The sequence below is a fragment of the Anthonomus grandis genome, chromosome 5 (genome assembly GCF_022605725.1).
Source record: "Anthonomus grandis grandis chromosome 5, icAntGran1.3, whole genome shotgun sequence".
NCBI classification, from domain to species: domain Eukaryota; kingdom Metazoa; phylum Arthropoda; class Insecta; order Coleoptera; family Curculionidae; genus Anthonomus; species Anthonomus grandis.
In genome coordinates, this window is record NC_065550.1 from 25,174,705 (window position 1) to 25,192,828 (window position 18,124).

The 18,124-nt window shown below is 33.2% G+C and overlaps 1 protein-coding gene across 1 annotated transcript in view; it reads left to right on the forward strand.

Annotated features, from left to right (window-relative positions):
* The window catches only part of LOC126735952 (cartilage oligomeric matrix protein), a 42,594-nt gene that overhangs the window by 24,099 nt on the left and 371 nt on the right, over positions 1-18,124 (forward strand). The window contains exons 2-15 of the mRNA XM_050440076.1: positions 2,044-2,214; positions 9,428-9,651; positions 9,709-9,946; positions 10,001-10,255; positions 10,318-10,485; positions 15,578-15,678; positions 15,727-15,942; positions 15,996-16,250; positions 16,305-16,409; positions 16,462-16,627; positions 16,682-16,859; positions 16,916-17,091; positions 17,149-17,464; positions 17,699-18,120. Of these exons, the coding sequence (XP_050296033.1) occupies positions 2,044-2,214; positions 9,428-9,651; positions 9,709-9,946; positions 10,001-10,255; positions 10,318-10,485; positions 15,578-15,678; positions 15,727-15,942; positions 15,996-16,250; positions 16,305-16,409; positions 16,462-16,627; positions 16,682-16,859; positions 16,916-17,091; positions 17,149-17,464; positions 17,699-18,120 (2,991 nt within the window). The remainder of the gene's footprint in view (positions 1-2,043; positions 2,215-9,427; positions 9,652-9,708; positions 9,947-10,000; positions 10,256-10,317; positions 10,486-15,577; positions 15,679-15,726; positions 15,943-15,995; positions 16,251-16,304; positions 16,410-16,461; positions 16,628-16,681; positions 16,860-16,915; positions 17,092-17,148; positions 17,465-17,698; positions 18,121-18,124) is intronic.

Consider the following 18,124-nt stretch of genomic DNA (forward strand, 5'->3'; position numbering starts at 1 on the left):
CAGTCGAATTATTAATTTCAGGCAGTAATTACTTGCTTGCATTTTTTCGGAAAATATGATTTTTTAAGGCATTCATTAATAACATGTGTAAGTTCTTTTAATATAGCTGGACAAGGGAGCATAATTAAATTTATATTTAAAATATCATAACCAACAGCTCTACTTCTAATATTGACCAAAACTTCTTTTGCTGTCTCTAGAGTAATATGTTACAAGAAATAGTTACGTATGGGTATAACCCGATTACTTTTGTAAAAATTCAATAAATCAACACTGAGAGCATTATAGTTGAATGAAAGTATATACAGGGTGTTTCAGAACTATGGGATCAAACTTCTGAGGGTTGTTCAGTGCAACAGAAGAATCCATTTGAGTATAGGAACCCATGTCTGAAAAAGCGTCACTACGCCACTACGGCCCTAAAACGCGTTAAAATTTATAAAAAACATGAATTACCTAAATAGGATCTGCTGCATTTATTTTTACCTTTTGTACATGATACCATAACAACAATTGTTTAAAATCAACGCTTATCAATGTCATGTTTAAAAATTTTATAGCTTACAATTTTTAAACATTTATTGCTAATGGAAAACTTTACCAATCAAGAATTGGCGGATATGCATTTGGATAAGGAGCAACAAACTGTAATGCACGAGCAGCATCGCGGTTGTATCATGGTTATCCCGAACGACAGCATCCTGGATAAAAAAAAGTTTATTGCGGTTCATCGGCGGCTCGCTGAGACAGGCATATTTAAGACCAAGATGCATGATACTGGTGTTGCTCGAACCGTAAGAACGGTCGAATTTGAAGAAGAGGCGCTTCAGCGAGTTGCCGATGAACCATCAAATAGCACACGTGACGTCGCTAAGAATATGAATACGAGTAACGCTTCTGTCTGGCGGGTACTACACGAGCAACAACTCCATCCTTACCACTTCTAGAAAGTTCAAGGTATGACTGCAGCCGATTATCATCCTAGAGTTTAATTTTGTCGATGGCTTCTGGATCACATCATTGCACAACCAAATTTTTTACGATATGTTTTGTGGACCGATGAAGCCTCTTTCACAAGAGACGGTATTTTTAATAGCCATGTTTGGGACGAAGAAAATCCTTATGCAATTTTTCCAAGAAAACATCAGAATCGTTGGTCTGTCAACGTATGGGCAGGCATTGTTGATGATTATTTAATTGGGCCATACCTTTTACCGGAACGGTTAACAGGACCTATTTATCTGCGTTTCTTGGAGCAAGTTCTCCCAGAACTCCTTGAAAATGTTCCACAAAACGTTAGACAGCAAATGTGGTTTCAGCTGAAATTGATGAAGCGCCGGCTCACTTTGCTGTTTCGTTTCGTTAACGTTCGCCTAGAAGGTTATTTTCAATAAAAAGGCATATACTTAATTAGGATGGAAAAAATTTGCAAAATTAAAAAAAGATACCTCTGTTATAAGCAACTATAAAAAAATATTGACAAGAAACTAAATTATTTTATGGAGAGCTATAATATTGTCTTAAATTTTCGTAAGAATGCATGTAATAAATTGCAACTTTAAAAGTGCGTCTTTATAGAGCAACAAGGATAAATATGTTCCTTAATAGAAATTTAAATTTTCAATGAAAAGAGTCATAACACTATCTTGAATTACTGCTTGTACATAGTCAAATACCATAAACAAAAAATGTTAACAATTAAAAAAAAAAACTCTTATAATAAGCATGTTAATTTCCCATACAAAAACAAATTTTATGATTGAAAAGTATCCTGTAACTCAGTTAAAAAAAAAGCAACACATCTTTAAAAGCTATTAAACCACTTTAAGCAGATAATTAGATGTAAATCGACAATAAAACCAGAATTATCATAATATGCTTATAGGTTTTTTAATTTAAGTACAAGATAAATTCTGCTAAAATATCCCACGCCTGTCGTATCTGTCTAGACCAAGATGATCAATCAGGTCAATAACAAAATGTATGCTAATTTTGAGACATATTTATGCTATTTAATTTATGTATATTTTTTTTAATTTTCAGATATTACAAAAGATCTAGAAAATGTGGTGAAAAAAGACAACTTTATCATTTCCATGAAACATATCAAACCAAAGAAAAGGTCGAGGGCGTTCGTAGAAACTTTATTTTCCGTCGACTTTCCTGGATCAGAAAACAAATTTTCGTTGCAAATTGACCGAAAAACTAAAAGAGGTAAGTAAAATTACTGTGAAACTTTTATTATCTTTTTAATATAAGAATATACGAGATTGATGAGTAATCCGGTGTGCTTTGCAAAGTTTCAAGATCATTGGTCTATTACCTAACCAGGTCATTAAAAATAGATTTATCTATTTACGTGTAAGTATGTAAAATTTGCCAAGAAAATATTTTCGGGACCTTTAAGAAGGATGATTGATGGGATTGACATATGATTAAAGGTGTTAAGAAAAAGATTAAGCATCAAAATAAAATCAAAAGACGCCGAAGCCGCCAATGAAATATAATTTCGAAATAGCCAGATAAAAGTATTGAATTAATATTGATGAACATAGTCAATAATCATGGTAAGCCCAGTTTATCCATCGAAGCCAAGAAAGTGAATAATATAGGTATGAACAGTTGATCATCGAAACTTTCCTCAGGTCTTAAAATGTCCCTAAAATTAGTCCTATGCTGGGATTGTAATCTAAGTATCTCAGAAGACGTGAGATAATTACAGAAACAGTACTACTAAAGCTCTTCTCAAGAACTACTCACGTACCTATGTAAATATGACCAAAAAGTAAAAGAATACATTAAAAAAGAGATAAAAGAAAATGTTTTGAGGGCATCATTGACCCATTTCACTGAGAGTTTTTAATCGCATAAAGAAAATAATAAAGACAAGTTAAAAACTGCTATTTGGATACAGCTTTTTGCTTGAGAGCATATGGTCTTGATCCATTTAAGTAGTATGTCTTATTGATTTGGAACATTGAGATATAAGAAATAAAAACTTGCTAAAAGCGAAAACAAAGTGTGATGATAAGAGTTTTATATTCACCTGATTAGTTGGAAAATATCTGCGTTTGATAGTTGTAGTCATACACACAAAAGTTATTAACGTACATGGAAAAAAAATGCAGACGGCTAGTCAACTACTCATCAACCTATGTAAAGATCAGAAAATTTAAGAATCTATTCGTTAGATGAGAATATTAATATAAGAGCAGTAGATGTGGGCAAACCTGATCTTCCACTTGTACTACTTTCTTATTTTTAAGATCTCCTTAAAAAAACTTTTTTTAATGAAACAACAAAATTACCAAATAAATAATCCTCCTGTAAGAGAAGCACCTTCGTAGGTTCCATTTCTACTTTCTAGTTTTTACCTTACTTCTCTCTGATCAATCAGTTTTACCTATTTTCTACTTAAGACAATGGAAATGCTGACTGATAGTAAAGAAAATAAAGAAACACCATCTTGGTTGAATGCGCCTTGAATGCAACAAAAATTAAACAAGCCCAGCTCTACGTCACCTCGAGAGGAAGGTAGAGAGGACTATAAAAAGGCATATCTTGGTGCATTTACATATTACAAAACGTTTGATAATACTCTCTTCATAGTAATTTACCGAGTATCGAAAACTTACGTAGAAATTAAACGTAAAAAATAAAACGTAGAAAATTCAATTAAAAGAAATTGAAAAAAAAGACAGAAAATTATTTCAATAAATGTTCAAAGTATTGACCTTCCACTTCTATACATTTTTCGACTCGTTTTCTAAACGATCGATGAACAGAGTGCAGCATCTGTAGAGTTATCTGTCAGCTAACCTCCGTGATTTGCAGCTTCATATTTTCGGGAGACGTTGGTGGATCGCAATATACGATATCCTTCTTTTTTTTTTATAACCCCGTAGAAAAAAAATCTAAGGGCGTCAAATCATGACCGTGGCGGCTAGTGGACTGCTCCACGGCGACCTATCCAACGTCCATTAAAGTCACGATCCAATACTTGGCGCGTGAATAATGTACAGGACAACCATCATGCTGGTACCACATATTTAGTCTCACTTTAAAACACACATCTTCCAAAAATACTGGTCTCCAGCAAAAAATTACGGTATTTTTGACCTGTAAGGACACATCAATAAAATAAGGTCCTATGAATTTATCATTGATGATGCCACACCAGACATTTACAGATCATGGCCGCTGATGTTCTATCGCTCGAAACCACCTGGAATTTTCAACTGCCCAATAATGCATGTTATGAAGATTAACTACACCATAGTTTGTAAATGAAGCTTCATCGGTGAATAAGACGCGCAGAAAGAAATTGTTATTTTCATGCAACTGATTTTGGGCCCATTCACAAAACAACACTCGATTTTGGAAATCATTCCCGTGAAGCTCTTGATGTAACGACAAGTGATACGGATGATACTTGTGGCGTGTCAAAATTCTCAGGACACTTGTTTTGGAGATTCCAGAACCAGAAGAAATTGATCGTGAGCTGACTCCAGGATTATGAGCAACTGCAGCTAGACGGAAATTTCATTATTTTGACTGGTAATGCTTCTCTTTCGTGATCGATTTATCGTTCTCACACTTCTATCTTCTATAAAGTAGTTCACTACACGATAAAATGATGCTCGTGATGGAAGTCGCCGTTTAGGATAACGCTTGGTATATAGTTCAATGGCTCTATTAATATTCCATTCAGATTCACCATAGATAAGGACCATTTCAACTTTTTTATTTATTGTTAGACATTCCATAGTCACTCAATAAAATAGTCAAATACTTGATAACTGAACGGATACTTTGAACCAAAATAATCTCTCATTTACTTTATTCATCAGTATTTGTTTACAATCGCCTGAAATACCTAAAAACGGGATAAATACGTGAGATCTGTTCACTATAGAAAATTTTCGCATCATAACAACTTGCATTGATCATTGATTAACAATGCCTTGTCACAAGAATATTGAATAATTGCTGAACCAAAGATATTTCTGTTTCTATTGTCATTGTCAAGGAAAAAATTCGTAAAAGAATCAAGAATTAATATCTTAAAAAGGAGAGGTCGCATGTAAAAAAGTGTCAGATGAAAGCTACTTATTTTTTAACGCTAAATCAGATACTTTTAAAAAAATAGAGGTTTTTATGCAAAAAAGGGAAGTTGACCTTCATTTCACCTTAAAGACTTCCACTCAAGGTCAAACTAATGACGTCATTCTATGACCCTCTGGAAACCATTCAAACTTCATATGAAACATTTTCGGGATACATGTTTAGTTTTCGAGATATTGCGATGTCTCAAGTTAAATGGACCACCCTGTATATCTACCGAGCTTAGTAGTGAGGTTTCTAAAACGATAACAACTAGAGGCTACACTGGGAAAAGTACTGTCTTTAACTCTGTAGTATCTACCGGTTGATGAACTAATTACGCGTGTGGCTGAAATACTCCAAGACAGTATGATCGTATGACAGAGTGACAGTATCCACTCTGTTGGTACGTCTACGCAGATATCAGGATTAAGAAACCCGCCTGCATACTTTGCGCTTAAAGGAAGAGTTTCGGTAACACCTGGGGTCTGTCCTTCATAGGATCTTTTTACCTATTGTTAAACCTTTTTTTACATACTATGCCATCGTTTGGTAGCCAGCCCAAAAAAAGCAAAAATTCGAGTGCTACCGAATAGAGTATAACGCTTCGCGAACCTAAGCATCAAAGCATTTCTGCGAATGGCTCTATCTAGAGTCTTCAGGACTCCGCCTAACTCCTAAAACCTGACTCCGTTAAACCTACCGCCATTTCGTCTCATTCGGAGTGGCTGTCGTGTTCCTCAGAGATGCAAGTCATACATAGCTAAGCCTTTTGTCTATCTCATGGGATAATCACTTTGCCTAAAGGCTTAAAATTGGTTCGGCTAGTAATGAGTGTTTTAACTGGAAACTGGCACTTACGAAGGGTGACGATCCAACTGGCTTTAATGGTGTGTGAAAACGCATCTATGAAAATTTCTTGAGACTTCGCCATAATCACTTCCCTTAGCCATAAGCACATATGTAAATAGCTCACATTTCACATTTAGGGGGTCATTCTAAAGACCTTCAGCGATTTTCAGCCTTCTCGGTGAACTGAGTTCTGAAGTCCCGTGCGGAGCTATTTACATCTGTGCCATAAGTTCTGCAATCTGCCCACAATCGTCTGCCCTCTGTTTCCGTTGATGAGGAATCGGGACAACTCATATCCGTTTCCACTTATAACGTGCACGATGTATTGGAGCTTTCTTTATCTTTTCTATAAGTTATCTTTATATATTGGGGCTATCTTGACTTATTCTCTTTAGAACTTCCTCGTTAGTGACCTTTTGTTTGTTGTCTTGATCCCTAGTTTATACATTTCAGCATCTACATTGGCCAGTTTTCTTGCATACCTAGGCCTCGTATATTCCACGTTGCAATTTTGGTTTCTTCTCTATACAGGGTGTTTGGAAGGTGAAAAGTCAAACGGAAATGGTGAATACGTGAGGTTACTGGCTATTTAAAACGCATAGTATTTTTTTGTTTTTCCTCAAATTTAAGGAGTAATATATTTTTTCCTTTTTTATTAGATTTTCTACGGTTTTTTACTTTAACCTTCATTTTTTTTAAAATTTTTGGCCAAAATGGCGCACAATTCATTTTTATTTTAAAGACTAATGTTGTCTCATTCAGATTTAGGTAATAACTGAGAAAAATATTTAAAGAGAAACTAATAGTGGAGTAACAAACTTCCTCAAATCAATAGAAAAAAAGGTTACGTCAACTTTACAATGGAAAAAATAATAATAAAAAAAGTCGTGGGGTTTTAAGATATGTTAAAAAATCTCTCTAGTTAATAGTCTTTCTAACGATATTGCACATGTAACAAAAATAATTAGGTACCTTAGAAAAAACAAATCACTTTGTCTTCAAGGACGCGTGAACCAATTTCTTGAAAGCAACCTAATTGAGCAGGTATAAACTTATGCCTCTTTCTAACACAGCTAAACCTGTTACGCTATAACCTTATTCGGCGACACACCCTTTGTGCCCTGCTACCTTAAACTGTTACCTGTCACTAACCATAATACGATTATTATTTATTCGAGACTTGTCTTTCTCCGCTACTTCACGTATTTTTAACTCCGCTCTACGCATATTGTTTTTGTTATTCATTTTCGTTAAGTTTTGTTCATTTTCGTTAACTTATTGTTACTGTTGCCTACTATGACTGGGGCCTTTACAAACCAGGAGTACGCCGATATCCTAATGGCATATGGTAGAGCTGATGGAAATGGACGAGAAGCAAAAAGAATTTACCAAGAGCGTTTTCCCAATAGACGCCAACCTAATCGTCATACTTTTGAAACGACCTTTAGACGCTTAAGAGAAACTGGTATTCTAAATCGCCGTGAACCTGGAGTTCGCAGATAACGTAGTGTTGCTGATGACAAACGAATTCTGGAAGCTTTTGACGAAGATCCCACAACGAGTATCGGGACTGTAGCTGGCAATCTAAACCTATGAAAGGTCTGGTCTGTTCTTCATGCCAACGGAAAGCATCCCTTTCATTACACTCCTATGCAAGATCTTGAAGAAAACGACTACCAAAGACGCATTCGGTTTTGCCGCCTCCTGCTACATATGGACGTGGATTTCTTGAAAAACATACTGTGGACAGATGAATCCAAGTTTTCAAGGGAGGGAATTACCAACTTTCATAATTTGCATTATTGGGCCCCAAAAGAAGAAAACCCAAAAATTAAGAAAGTCGTGTCCTTTCAAAGGAAATTCTCAGTAAACGTTTGGGCAGGCCTAATTAGTAATACCCTTATTGGTCCACATTATTTACCGGATAATTTGAATGAGGATAATTATCTAGATTTTTTATTAAATTATCTGCCCGAACTCTTGAACGGGATTCCAAATTTTCTCAGTGAAGAACAAATGACGTTTCAACACGATGGGTGCCCAGCGCACTGGAGATTGGTGATCCGGGAGCATCTAGACAATGCATTTCCCAATACTTGGATTGGCAGAGATGGCCCCATCCCATGGCCTGCAAGATCACCGGACTTGACGCCGCTTGATTTTTATGTTTGGGGCCATGCAAAAGAACTTGTGTATTTCGAACCTATAAATACAAGGGAACAATCAATAGGCAAAATTAATGCTTTTGTAATAATGAGACGAAAACTAACGTTACAGTATACCACAAGAGAAATAAGAAAGCGATGTTACGCGTGTATTAGAAATAATGGCCATCAATTTGAGCAAGACTTATAAATAAACGATTTGAAGTAAAGAAAGGGTCATGGAAACGAAAGGGCACAATCGGTTTAGCTGTTTTAGAACGGTGTAATAGAACGGTAAAATAGCGCAACAGATTTAGCAGTGTTAGAAAGAGACATAAGTTTATACCTGCTCAATTATTGATTTGAGGAAGTTTGTTACTTCACTATTAGTTTCTCTTTAAATATTTTTCTCAGTTATTACCTAAATCTGAATAAGACAACATTAATCGTTAAAATAAAATTAAAGGTTAAAGTAAAAAAACAGGGAAAATCTAATAAAAAAAAGAAAAAATATTTATTTCAGCTATGTTGAATTAATAGAATGATAATATAGTGGAATTTTCTTTTCCCTTGTGCATCGTAGTATATAAGCGGTTGCAGCTACTACAGTGGCACCTCCCATATTCCTTGTGATCCTGTGCGTGAGGTACATCTTGGACATCGCTACATGGTACTGCTGTTGCTACTGCTCAGCAACAGATTTTCACCATATCTGGCTATCCTCACTTATTTCAGCCTGCAGGTCGAAGCAGTTGCCCAGGGTGTCGCACAAGGAACCGTAAGTGAGAATATGGGTGCCCTGTGAGGAACAGTCAATGTCTATCGCTCATCGATGAAAAGAAATACTTTTATAGCACAACCCCAACTACCCCTGGCTAGGTTGACATATCTGGGTAACACTTACAGTTCGCTCAGCGTCATCAAATCTCTCAGACTAGCTCTCTGATAAGCTTCTCCAATGTTTTTGTTGGCCTATTCCTATTGTCCTGATCATCATTTTTAATGTTGACATAGCCTTGATATACAACTCTTAGACCTTTTCAATACTTACAAGAGCACTGCAGATAATGAAGAGACAAGAGAGAGACTTCATTATTCATGAGACTTTACAATGAAATATGAAAAAGAAGAATACTATAGAAATATTTAAGGAGGAAATACTTGGAGACACAGTCTGGTTTTTGCCAACCTGAGGTCCTCCAAAACTATAACGATTTAAAATAGCTAATTGGAAAGAATTTTTGTACTTTTTCTGATAATCTCATCTCGCTTACTGATGCATTTGAATATAATCTAAAAACATGCTAATATTAAGATTTTCTTTTCAGTTATTGTCCAAACATTAGAAGATAGTAGATACAGAGAACAAAACTTCACTGTAGATATCCTCCATGATGACACTGTTATAAAATCCCTAATCTTAGCTGTTAACCAGACTGAACCAACGCCACATGCCAATTTATACATAGACTGTATAGCTTATGGAATGGTTGCCACCCCTAAATCTATGAGAGATATGTATACCAGTATGAGGAGACCTACATTAGAAGTTGTAAGTAGTAAGCTATCTGAAGTTATGATCATCGATACACATTTCTTCTTTATCTAGTTTCATGAAAGGAAGTACACTATGGACATAGATGGTCATAGAGACTTACGGGCTGTACTTAGCAGAAACGAGTGTCCTTTACCTTTAGAAAAAATAGTAGATCAAGGATTTAGTGATGATCTCTTTAGTAACTCCCTTAGGGATGACCCCAATATCCAGGCTCAGGAACCTTATGACTCTGGATACAGTTATACAGGAGAGAGAGCAGACATCCCTATTGTAACCACAATGGAAGATGGTGAGCAATCCTGTTATTTAAATTTTCTCTAGAAAATAAATTAATTATTTATAGTTGGCGTGATTAGTGCCCTCAACCAATTGATTAAAGTAGTTAACTTGGAAATGCAAAGGTGTGAAAAGCAAGCAGAGGCCTTTGATAACTTACGACGGCTGATTGAAGAGTGTGAACTGTGCAGAAATAGACCAGCGCCTGTGGTATACCCAACTTGTAGCACAAATCCTCCAGGTTGTGCACCTGAGAGTCATTGTATGGATACCAGAGAGGGACCTAGATGCGCACCATGTCCTTCTGGATACCGCGGTGATGGTCAGTATACTTCTGATAGGAATTTAAGAAAATAAAGTTAACGTGTGTCTCTCTTTTTTTAGGATACACTTGCACCCGCTTAATAACCTGCAATGACAGACCATGTTTCCCAGGAGCCAACTGTAGAGATACACCAAGTGGATACGAATGCGGCCCGTGTCCTTCTGGATTTGAGGGTAATGGAAGGGAATGCCGGCGTAACCCTTGCGAGCGTAATCCTTGTGCTCCAGGTATGCAAGAGTATTATTATCAATAAATCAATTTATGAGGAATTAATTTAGTTTTATGTTAGATTAACGCGAACTAGTTGCACTTGGGTTGGTATTTATAGTAAAAAAGTGTTTTGAATTATATATTAAGACGGAAATAAATATTAAAATATAATATAAATATAAATATTTAAGCTTAAAGCATGGATTTTAACTTGCGTTTATATAATTTTTAAGAGTTCTTATTAATATAGTAGCATCTAACGATAATCGAGTTAATAATAAATAAAAGTTTTTTTTTATTGGCAATTTTTTGGAAATTTTTGATGATCTGGCAACAGTTTTTCTATTTGCTATAAGGCAATTACTATATAAATTAATATATGATGTTAAAGTACCTAGAAAAATAAATAGAAAACTATAGAGATTTTGTCAAAAAACGAATAAGCGTTTTTTTGGTCCAAAAGCAACTGGAAAATTTGACCAAAGAAAAACATTGTATTTCTGTGCATTTAGCGAAAACAGGCTTAGCTTATCTCATGATAACCCCATCATACCTATCTCATGATGTTAAGTTTTTTTAGCTTTTAAGTTATACAAAGATAGTAAACTATGATTATAGACTGGTAAAACCCTTTATTTCTAGAAATCCCATGAATATCATAAATTTTTTTTTTTTTGACAAGAACCTACAATAAAATATTTTAAAATTTCCAAAAAATTAGCGAAAATTTAATTTCTACTTTTTTTTTGAATTTAAAAATGTCCCAAATATTTCAAATGTTTGGTAAAAATATTTAAATTTTGTAGAGTTACTCTTCTTATTTTTTCGAATAAAGAAGATGTATATAAATATTTGTTGAATAATTATCAACTAAAAATAAAATTCTTTATTTTACATGGAGAAAATGTGAAAAAAATTTAGAAATGTTATAAAAATATATTTTTTTTTGTAAAGCTTAAATTAAATAAATTGATAATTAGTTAAAACAGAAATCATGCAAATCAATTTAAATTAATTTTTTTCCCAACAAAGCAAAATCTAGTATACTAATTGGATATTAATAAAAATATGGCTAATATAAAATTTTAAAGTATTTCTTTATTTTATTGAATTTAATTATAGTTAGTCAAAATTAATTAAATTATTTAATTTTAACATTTAATTTTAAGCACTTTTTTAATATACATATACTTTTTGGTATTTTTAACAAACCATTTGATTATGTTTATTAGGGTTCTGATAGTTTTGAGATATGAATTTTTAGAACTTTTTCCTCAAAAAAATCTTGTCAAATATAAAAAAAAAATATAAAAATTTTAAATAATTTCAAAAATATTTAAATCAAAAAATAAATTTTAAGAATTTAGTTATTCTATATCATATTTTAATATTGCAACATATTCTCTTAATTTATATAAGAATTTAAATATTTCTCTAGGTTCAATAAAAATTGATAAGATATAAATAAATGTATAATAATTAAAACTGGTTTTTGGAAATAAAATAGGATTTTGATTCGATTTTTTTATTGCCAATAATTTTTATTAGTATAATTGATACTGAATTTGAATCGAATGAAATCTTTAAAATTTCGAATCCTATTTTAAAGAAAAACATAAAAATTATTAATAAAAATATAAAAGAAAAAAATTAAATTAAACATTACATTAAAAGCTTTCATATATAAAAGGTTTAATCTTGAGAGATTTTGAAAGTATATTTTTTTAAGCAAAACTAACTAAAAAAAATCAAAATGTTGCTGGTGGCGTCCTATGACATAATTTGAGAATAGGTTAATTTTAATATTTGCCATATAACAAAAACCCATTGTCCAAATGTTATTCAAAACGAAGAATAAATGCTAAATTTATGGCCAAAAGTTTTAAAAAGTTTATCACCGTCTACCTTGGTTGTCTTGGACTCTCGGACTAGGAACATTTAAGTTAACCTCATTTTTTTTAAAAACAAATCTGCTGCTAAATTCTTTACCATTATTTATCAGACACCTGGGATATCGTGCATAAGTGTATATTAATTTTTTTTTAATTCTTTCACTCAATTATCGTTAGCATATACTATACCTACTAATAAATTATTCAAAATGGCTGAGCATGAATAGTTTTTCTGTAACCATTGGCTTTGCACATAAAAAACACCCTAACTGTATTCTATGGTATTAGTTATGGATATTGTTAAAACAGCATTAATAGATTCAGACTTGTTAACTATAATAGTGAGTAGATCCAGTAGAACACTGTAGTACACTCTGTAACAAAACCAATAGTAATTTAATATAGCATTACAATTAAATGGATTGTTTTATTTTTAAAACAGGTTGCGCACCTGTCTGGAGAACATGGCTTAATCGGAATAGACAGCAAAGCTCGAAAGTTTAAGAACATATCCAGTTACTGGATACCCTAGGATGCAGATTTGAGATTTCGTTTAATTGCACCTAATTTACGGTTTAATTAATTTGATTAGTTGCTCTGTTATTTTGCACCACACACACTTACACTATCACTAAACAATGCTGTTTTAAGCTACTAATATTTACATAATACATAATAATACAAGTAGTAGAGAAACAAAAATAGGAACATTTTTGTATTTCTATATAGTCTTAAAATTTAATAATTTTTTATATGGGGAAACAAACCTAAAAAGTAAAAAATTAGGGTAAATATTTTTCAAGTCATATTCCTTTTTTTTCATCAGTAGTTTTTAATGGAAGATCCGCTTGCAATACTGGTCTGCTTACTCTATATTACTGTATAAATGTACGTACACACCCGCACCATAAACCTAATGTAATTTTTGACAATTGAAATTTTACAATTCATTAAAAAACCGTTTTCTTGTATTTAATTAAGTTTTCAGTATTATAAATATGTACCTAACTAGTTAACGTAGATATTATTTTCTATATTTAAAATTTATTAATGTTATTCTGTTTTTTTTATTTTAATAAATTTTATGTTATATATTTATTTTAGGTAATCTTTATTACTATTTATTTTAGAATTTTAGTCTTTGTTTAACTATTTTCAATTACATTTTCAATACACTCTTCGAAAGTTCCAGATTTTTTTCCGTTAGTATGTTTCTGGATATCTGATATATTAGATAGCTACAATTTTCCTCTTCATCCTTTCATATCTTTTAGAATAAAATATAACTCTGTGAAATGAACGAAGCTTATGAAACTGAAGTTCACTAATTCAGGTTTCTGAAAAATACTTGAAACCACCCTTATTTAGTTATCATATCTGCCTAGGTTGGATAATCTCTTCTCAAAAAGTCAATGTGATTGAAGAAGAAGGTGAAAATGGTGGATGCAATCCAATCAAATAATGCAAAAATGAGAATTAGAAGATAAGTTAGATGAACTTATGAAAAACTTAGAGAATGGTTCACTTTGATGAGAACCAGATAAATCGAAGATATACCACAATAGTTAAAATTTTTGCCAATAGAGTGACACAGAATTCTAAAAGCTTTAAAGAATAAAAGCCATGGATCATATCACCAGCATTAAGAAAGAACTGAGATAAAATCTAAATGAACGCAGCAAAATAAGAATTATGACCATCATGGAAGAGAAAGTCAACGATAATGAATTTGAAATTGAGAAGGAGGTGAAAATGATGGTGATTCATGACAATAATAATTTATATCATGATTGCTAAGAAGAACAGAAATAGAAAATCGAATTTGGATTTAAAGAAGTCTGTTCTAGGAGATAATAGAGCAAGAGCAGTTCAAATTCAGAAATTGGAGACACAAAGTCAATGGTATCAGACTATAACTTTGTGTCCCTCCAATCTTTGAATTTTTTTATTATTAAGAAGTCTCTTTGAGAAAAATGGACTACCTTTTTGAAGAGCAGTTCAAAGCTAATGATTCAAAGTGATAAATTAATAAATAAATAGTCATAGTAGACAAATCATCTTTAAAGCATCAGTTGGCCTTTGAGGAGGATCTATGTAGGTCTGTATTTGCTGTCTGAAAACGGTGATCCATGATGAATCAATAAAAGAACCATGCAAGGACCAAGAATTCAATTAAATTTTAGAGAAGTAATTAAAAACAATGAATTGAAAATCTGCTTCTTTGTCAGAATATATTCTGGCTTTTCTAAGGAGTTAATTATTAATAACTGGATAAGTGAAAGACATGAAATGAAGCAGAAGAATTTGAATGTACTGAATAATTATTACAAGATCTATATTCCAAATAATACATAAGTAATGCGAACATGGTAACAGAGTAAATAATAATTAGTTATAGATAGGAGGTGATAATGATAACTTTAAGTAATAATTAGGAAGATTTTAAAAGAATCTAATTGATGCACTTAAATGAAGGAATGAATATCATGAAATCACACTTTGAAACAAAGTTAATTGTGGATTTTAAGGAAGTTTCCTTAAGGTACCATAGACGGTAGAGCTGATGATGTTAAAACAGACAAATTATCAAAAAAAGTCAGTCAGCTTCTATGATCTGGATAGGAATCATCTATTAATCATTTGGCTTTTCTACTTTGTTCACAAAAAGATAAAAAAAGAGAAAAGAGCAAATTTTTTAGTCATAGATTGAAGAACATGAAAGGGATAAATAACACATTAAAGGTAAAGAAAATAATTAGAAGAGGTGAAAAGTCTAATGAGCAGATATTGGAAACGACTTTATCCTTTAGGAAGAAAGTAAATCAATGCTGGATTTTTACTAATCTTCCTTCAGATGCTTACCCTCTAGTCTTTAAGTCTTTACCCTCTAGTCCTTTGAGTCTGTACCTTCTACAATGATTTGTCCTAAACTGAATACTAATATTTCAAATACCCTGTGATCTTTAATAATAAGCCAACATAGATGATATCTAGAAGCATTTTACCTAAAGCCTCAATAGTCGCAAGTTTTAGACTATTTTTTATCAATAAATTTTTCGATGTTTTCAATTAAAATAATATAATTGTTGTCTATATTTATAACCTAAGCGTGTCTCATGTGCAAAATTCAACAGTTTCCTATAGCAACAATTGTGACTTAATACAAACTTGTGTGTTACATGACACAAAAGATCTCTTAAGCTAAGATTTAATATAGGAACAATATGCACTCCACTCAGCGAAGATCCCTATTATCAATGTTCGGGATGCCCAGAAGGAATGACTGGAAATGGAGAAGACTGTCGAGATATTGATGAGGTACACAGCATTAGCTTAGGAAGCAAAAATTCAATAAAGTCTTTTTAGTGTGACCTAATTCATCCATGTGATCCAAACGTAGAGTGTATTAACTTATCGCCCGGATACAGATGTGGTGCATGTCCTCCTGGTTTCACAGGAAGTTATGGAAGCCAAGGCATAGGTCTAGAAGACGCTAGAAGAAATCGTCAAGTTTGTTCTGATATAGATGAATGCGCTGATAGTAGGATTTGTGTAGAACACTCAAGATGCATAAACACTATGGTAAGTTTATATCTCTTCCTAATAAAGGCATTTCACAAATATTTTTAATTTAGGGTAGCTATCAGTGCGGCCCATGTGAATACGGATTCATTGGCAATCAAAGCGTCGGTTGCCATCAGGGCGAAGGATTTTGTCCTAACGGAGTTCGATGTGATAGAAATGCCCGATGTGTTGACTTAGGTTGGCATAAGTATGCTTGTCAATGTGTTACTGGTTATGCTGGTAATGGAGAATTTTGCGGCCCTGATAGAGATTTGGATAACTGGCCAGATAACCAACTGCCATGCCGAGAAAGCCGTTGTAAACAAGTAAGTATTAATTTGAGATACAAGAGAAAGCTCATATAATACATAATGTTTCAGGATAACTGTGTTGAAACACCAAACTCTGGACAAGAAGATGCTGATGGTGATGGAATTGGTGATGTATGTGATCCAGATCCAGATGGTGATGGAATCATCCATGGGGTAAGTTTGACATTAATAAAAACTAGGCTACTATAACAATTTACATAATTAGGATAATTGCCCCTATCACAAAAACCCTGATCAAGGAGACTCTGAACAGAATCCTGACAGAGTTGGAGATGCTTGTGATAACTGCCCCTATGTACCAAATCGAGATCAGTCTGATATTGACCATGATGGCCAAGGAGATGCCTGTGATCCTGATATTGATGATGATGGTAATAATATTTAGATCATTATTGAATTTATTTCACTTTAGACTCAACTCCTAGGTATTCCAAATGACCGTGACAACTGCCCGAAAAAAGCTAATAGAGATCAATATGATGCTGACGGTGATGGAATTGGTGATGTTTGTGATAACTGCCCAAAAATATACAATCCTGGACAAGAAGATACTAATGATAATTTAGTGGGAGATGTATGCGATAGCCCTGACGATATTGATCAGTAAATTAAGTCTCTATTAAAGTTAAATTACAAACTAATTTGTATATATATTTTAGTGATGGTGTTGGTGATGATAGAGATAATTGCAAACATAAACCAAATCCAGATCAAAGGGATACCGACAGAGACGGCAAAGGTGACGAATGTGATAACGATATCGATGAGGATGGAGTTTTTAATAATGTAGACAATTGTCGTTATGTCTATAATCCAGATCAAGCAGATAGTGATGGTAAGCTCATGGATAAAATGACATATTATTCCATTTGTAAGGATAAATATAATTTAGGTGATGGTTATGGAGATGTTTGCCAAGACAACTATGACAATGACCCAAAAAATAATATATTCGATAATTGCCCGAATAACTCCCTCATCTACAGAACTGATTTCAGTAAATTCCAAACAGTAGTGTTAGATCCGGAAGGTGAGTCGCAAATCGATCCACATTGGGAAATTTATAATCATGGTGCCGAAATTGTTCAAACTATGAATAGTGATCCGGGATTAGCTGTTGGTCATGATAAATTGGATGGCGTTGATTTTGAAGGCACCTTCTTTGTTGATACTGATATTGATGATGATTATGTTGGATTTATTTTCAGGTATGTATCAATAAGTAAATTAAGAGTCTAAAGAAAAGCGATAGTTAATGTCTGATGCAGATGCTTTTTTTCATGTTATATCAATGAAAATATACACCAAATAAAAAAGAGTCTTTCAAATTACTTCTCTTTTAACTCTAAACTCAACCATAGTAAAGATTTCAAATTTTAACCATTACTAACTACTTGCTGATTTATAAGTTCTAATTAAAAATTTTATAATTATTTTTGCAGTTATCAAAACAATCGTCGTTTCTATACAGTTATGTGGAAAAAGAACGGACAAGGCTACTGGCAACCAACACCATTTAGAGCAGTCGCAGAACCGGGCATTCAAATTAAGTTGGTTGACTCTGAAACTGGACCTGGAACATACCTGAGAAACTCCCTGTGGCATTCTGGAGACACTAAGAATCAAGTAAGATTACTCTGGATTGATCCAAGAAATCAGGGATGGAAAGAGAGGACTCCGTACCGTTGGTTCCTAATTCACAGACCAAAGATCGGACTTATCAGGCTTAAGATCTTTGAAGGTGAAAGAATGCTGGTTGATTCTGGAAATATCTTTGATAGTACTTTGAAGGGTGGCCAGTTGGGAGTGTTGTGCTTTTCACAGGAGCAAATTATTTGGTCTGATTTGGCTTATAGGTGTAATGGTAA